Source organism: Eriocheir sinensis, chromosome 59, assembly GCF_024679095.1.
Source record: "Eriocheir sinensis breed Jianghai 21 chromosome 59, ASM2467909v1, whole genome shotgun sequence".
NCBI classification, from domain to species: domain Eukaryota; kingdom Metazoa; phylum Arthropoda; class Malacostraca; order Decapoda; family Varunidae; genus Eriocheir; species Eriocheir sinensis.
In genome coordinates this window covers 639,447-645,000 of record NC_066567.1, presented here as the reverse complement: position 1 = coordinate 645,000, position 5,554 = coordinate 639,447, and the positions used below count along the sequence as shown (strand labels likewise).

General features: G+C 40.8%; 1 protein-coding gene across 9 annotated transcripts in view; it reads right to left on the bottom strand.

The window, feature by feature from the left end:
• The window catches only part of LOC126985249 (glutamate receptor ionotropic, kainate 2-like), a 41,480-nt gene extending 37,456 nt beyond the window's left edge, over positions 1 to 4,024 (bottom strand). For 7 of the 9 annotated variants that reach the window (XR_007738439.1, XR_007738443.1, XR_007738440.1 and 4 more), the window contains exons 1-2: positions 3,739 to 4,022; positions 960 to 1,395 (exon numbers count right to left, since the gene is read on the bottom strand). Coding sequence is in view for 2 of the 9 variants with exons in the window: in XM_050839869.1 (XP_050695826.1) it covers positions 960 to 1,056 (97 nt within the window). In the remaining 7 variants the exon portion in view is untranslated. Of the gene's footprint in view, positions 1 to 959; positions 1,396 to 3,738 lie in introns of all 9 variants that reach the window. The other 2 variants (XM_050839869.1, XM_050839868.1) reach the window with 2 other exon arrangements.
• Between the last annotated feature and the right edge of the window lie 1,530 nt (positions 4,025 to 5,554).

Sequence of the window (5,554 nt, the reverse complement as noted above, 5' to 3'; positions counted from 1 at the left end):
GCGGCAAATCCTGGGGCCCGGCTACACCCCCTACCAGAAGGCTCTCCCCGCCCTCCACCTCACCACCCTTCAGGCCCGCCACTAACACCTCCTCCAGCAGCTCTCCACCAAACTCCTCCTCCACCCACGACACAGAATTCCGGTCGGTGTTCTTCGACACTTTCGCTTCTCATATCAACTATTTCGAAAGGTCAAAGAGGGGATCAATCGTGTGCTTATGAGTGTTTCTTTAGGTTCATGGTGCAGAGGAAGGGTCAGACTGCCACCAGGGTCATAAAACTACCCCTGGAAATGCCCACAACTCCTACGAAAGCCTTGTCAAATATGTGTTCTTGGGCGGTGAAATGTTTAGTAATACACCCCAGAAACCTGCTCCCCCCCCCCCTGGTATCTCCCCCTCCCCGCCCCAATGTCCGGCACCTCAACAAGATGCTCCCCATACTTACGCGGACAGACGGAGATACAAGAAAAGTTCAATACCGGCAATAGTGGAAATCCTCAACACATGGACACTTTACATTTAGGTTAATTTTAAGTTTGTGATTTTAGAATGATCTACACACACACACACACACACACACACACACACACACACATACACACACACATATACTACTGAGGCCACAAGTTCCCTCTCTTCATCATTCGTGTGTGTGTGTGTGTGTGTGTGTGTGTGTGTGCCATTACTACTACTACTACTACTACTACTACTACTGCTACAACTACTGCTACAACTACTACAATTGGAAAAGGAGGAGGAGGAGGAGGAGGAGGAGGGGGAGAAAATGCTAGACCATGAGATAAAAAAATAAAAAATAAACAGAAGAGAGAGAGAGAGAGAGAGAGAGAGAGAGAGAGAGAGAGAGAGAGAGAGAGAGAGAGAGAGAGAGAGAGAGAGAGAGAGAGAGAGAGAGAGAGAGAGAGCAAAAAAATAGACAAACAAACAAACAAACACTTACCAATGTTTATCACGTCCGGAAGGGCTCGAACCCCGACCTCACCTCCGCGCCAGCACACCGCCGCCACCACCGCCGCCACCACCACCGCCACCTTCATTGCTGTTGTTGTTGTTGTTGTTGTTGTTGTTGTTGTTGTTTGTCTGTGTCACGAACTCTTATCGGCGTTTTTCTTTTCTTTGTTTTTCTTTTGTTTTCTGGTTGTTGTTGTTGTTGTTGTTTTTTGGTGTTTTATTTCATTATTTATTTTTTTTCTCTCGTTTTCTTTTCTTTTCTTTTCTGTTACTTTTTTTTTGTTTTTCTTTTTCACTTTCTTCTGTTCTTCATTTTCACTTCATTTTCCATTCGTCTCTATTTTATTATTATTATTATTATCATTTTTATCATCTATCACATTTCTTCTTCTTCTTCTTCTTCTTCTTCTTCTTTCTTACCGGCCCTGTAGAAGAATCAAAAATTATTATTATTATTATTATTAGTAGTAGTAGTAGTAGTAGTAGTAGTAGTAGTAGTAGTAGTAGTAGTAGTAGTAGTCGTAGTAGTAGTAGCAGTATAATCGTCTAACCTCACATTCTCTCTCTCTCTCTCTCTCTCTCTCTTCCCATAATTCACGCTTGAGTGGAGGCAATATTCCATTCATCTCTCCTCCTCCTCCTCCTCCTCCTCCTCCTTCTCCTTGTCTTCCTATCTCTCCTCTCATCTTCTCCATACATCTTCCGCCTTTCTTCTCTTCCTTCCTCCCCTCTTCCTCCTCCTCTTCTTCCCTCTTCCTCACCACAGACTCAGACAGGGAGTGTATAAATAGTTGAGAGGAGGAGGAGGAGGAGGAGGAGGAGGAAGAGGAAGAGGAAGAGGAGGAGTGACATTTCCCCTACTCCTCTTACCCCACCATCACCACCTCCTCCTCCTCCTCTTCCTCCTCCTCCTTCCTCACCTTCAAGCTTAACACGACTTTCAAGACTTAAGGGAATATATTTTTTTTATGTTTACAAAAGGTTAAGTATTTTCCTGGAAGTGTTTCAAGTTTTTTTTTATTTCTTACATAACTTCGAGGATGATATATGTGTCTTTCTGTCTACCTGTCTGTCTATCTACCTGTCTATCTGTGTGTCTATTAACCTGTCTACCTGTGTGTCTATCAGTCTGTCTTCCTGTGTGTCTATCTATCTGTCTGTCTGTGTGTGTGTTTTTTATCTATTGGTGGGTTTTTTTATACAATAGAACTTGTAATAATAGATAAATTAATAGATGATAGATAAAATATAATGTGGTTTTGTATAGAAGGATAAGATTGTGATGGAGAAGAGGAGGAGGAGGAAGAGGAGGAAGAGGAGTAAGAGAGGAGGATGAGAGAAGAAGAAGAAGAAGAAGACCACCACCACCACCACCAACAACAACAACAACAACAACAACAACCTCAGCAACACACAAACACACACACACACACACACACACACACGGCCGGCAATGGAGTCTCGAGAAAGAGTCAATAAACTTTAAATATTCTCGTGATAATAAAAGACAAAATACGAGGAAGTGAATTAACTGGAACGTAACACGGATGAGCGAAAGGAGGAAGAAGAGGAGGAGGAGGAGGAGGAGGAGGAAGAGGAGGAGGGAAAGCATATCAGATGAAATAAAGAGAGAGAGAGAGAGAGAGAGAGAGAGAGAGAGAGAGAGAGAGAGAGAGAGAGAGAGAGAGAGAGAGAGAGAGAGAGAGAGAGAGACTTGACATGACTAAGGGCAAAAAAAAGCAAAAAAAAAAAAATGACTGTCGATTACCCCCTGCTGTGTGTGTGTGTGTATGTGTGTGTGTGTGTGTGGAGGGCAGGGGAGAGAAAAGGTAAATATGGCCACACACACACACACACACGCACACACACACACACACACACACACACACACACACACACACACACACACACACGCAAACCTCTTCAGCTTCCACTCAACTCCCATTAAAGCCTTCAAACACTGATTAGAGAGAGAGAGAGAGAGAGAGAGAGAGAGAGAGAGAGAGAGAGAGAGCAATATCCGTTCTAGATATTTCCATAAAACACACATATTTACACATTCATAATAAACAAATAAGTAAATAAATAAGAGGAGGAGGAGGAGGAGGAGGAGCGGAAAAGGAAGATGGAGGAGAAGTAAGGAAGAGGAAATGGAAAGAGATAGATAAGAAGAAGAAGGAGAAAAAGAAGAAGAAAAAGAAGAAGAAAGAAAGAAAGAAAGAAAATGAAATAGGAAGATCAAGACCCGAAGAATTAAACCAAAACAAAAAATAATAAAAATAAAATATAAATCAAATATCAAACTCTTTTACGGTAATTACTTTGAACTCAAGGTGTGCGAGTAGTAGAAGTAGTAGTAGTAGTAGTAGTAGTAGTAGTAGTAGTAGTAGTAGTAGTAGTAGTAGTAGTAGAAGAAAAAGAAGAAAAAGAAGAATTAAGAAGAAGAAGAAGAAGAAAACGAAGAATTAGAAGAAGAGAGAGGAGGAGGAGAAGAAGAGGAAAAGAAGAAGAAAAAGACGAAAATAAGGAGAAGAAGAAGAAGAAGAAGAAGAAGAAGAAGAAGAAGAAGAGGAAAAGAAGAAGAAAAAGAGGAAAATAAGGAGAAGAATAAAAAGAAGAAGAATCAACAAAACAAACACACACAAAAAAAATAAAGAAAATAAATACAAAAAAACAAAACTCAAACAAAACCACAAATCAAATCAACACAAAACCAGACCATCACGCAACACAGCACAACATAGCAACACAGAGAAAGAAAAACTCACCTCCTCTTCCTCAAACCCTTTCACCAGCAACACTAAAGCAATTCACATCTTGACCGCAACGAAAAAAAAAAAAAAAAAAAAAAAGATTGCCATATGAAAACGGTCAAACAGGATCCAAGAACAACAACAGGGAATTGAAAAGTGGTCAGAAGAGGAGGGGGAGGATAAGGGTGTGGAGGGCAAGTTAGGTCAGGTCAGGTCACAAGGCACTGGGGTAAAGGAGGTCACGAACAGGAGGGAACCCGCGCGCCACCGGTTCTACGCAAGACTAACCAAAACGCCAAGCGAATGCCCAGTGCCAACCTAGTCTACCTCCTCCTCTTCCTCCTCCTCCTCCTCCTCCTCTTCCTCCCCTCCTCCCTAACTACTTCTTCATCTCGTCCTCCTCTTCTTCTTCCTCCTCTTCGTCTTCCTTCCTTTTCCTCCGATCTTCTTTTGTTTTCGTTTGGCTTTTGTTTTGTTTCTGTTTTCATCTCGTGTTCTTTGTTTCTCGTGTTTATTTTTGTTTTACTCTCTCTCTCTCTCTCTCTCTCTCTCTCTCTCTCTTCGTATCTATCTATCTATCGTATTTATTCATATATATTCAAGATTTTCGAAGCGTGCACTGAAAAACGTAAACAATAATGATAATAACAATAATAATAATAATAATAATAATAATAATAATAATAATAATAATAATAATAATAATAATAATAGCAAAGATTTTCCTAGACTTCACATCGAAGCCATGGAAGTCACACATTGCTACACCTATATCTATTACATCGTCTGAAGAATATATTGACCTCCTTTTGCTTGTGAGACTGATAAGGGAGTGGAGGGAGGAGGCAGCGGCGTCTCTCTCTCAGTCTCACAGTTCCCCATGATGGGTTAGTAAGCTCCCAAACCAATACCAAAGCCTTCGAAATTTCCTTGTATAGTGTCTGGGGTTTATATTTAAGTTCACAAATTTGATGAAGCTATACCGGAAAAGTCTTGTGTATTTAGTGTGGCATCGAAGACCTCACCATTTTGGATTGTATGGGATTCTGTAGTTTGGTTCGGGCTGTTACGAAGACACTGTGTCGGACTCTTCTGAAACCTCTACGGCTATTCAGGTTAGACCACGCGCAAATCACCCTTTTAATCATGTTCCTCCCTTCTCCTTTGTTGTATACCTCGACAATAAACTATCTATCAATCAATCAATCCTTTTTAATCTCCCCTACGTACAGAAACACACCTGATTCATTGACTACTTGTACTATCAAATTTTTCAAGCCTTTCTATTTGACCCAACATAAAAACACTCTAAGACTATTCAGGTTAGACCACGCGCATCATCCTTTTCAGTCTCCCCTACGTAGAGAAACACACCTCCATTTTCTCCTTGTATCAAATTTTTAAAGCCTTTCTATTTGACCCAACATAAAAAAACTCTAAGACTATTTAGGTTAGACCACGCGCATCATCCTTTTCAGTCTCCCCTACGTAGAGAAACACACCTCCATTTTCTCCTTGTATCAAATTTTTCAAGCCTTTCTATTTGACCCAACATAAAAAAACTCTAAGACTATTCAGGTTAGACCACGCGCATCATCCTTTTCAGTCTCCCCTACGTAGAGAAGCACACCTCCAAAGGCTCCTTGTATCAAATTTTTCAAGTCTTTCTATTTGACACAACATAAAAAAACTCTAAGACTATCCAGGTTAGACCACGCGCATCATCCTTTTCAGTCTCCCCTACGTAGAGAAACACACCTCCATTTTCTCCTTGTATCAAATTTTTAAAGCCTTTCTATTTGACCCAACATAAAAAAACTCTACGACTATC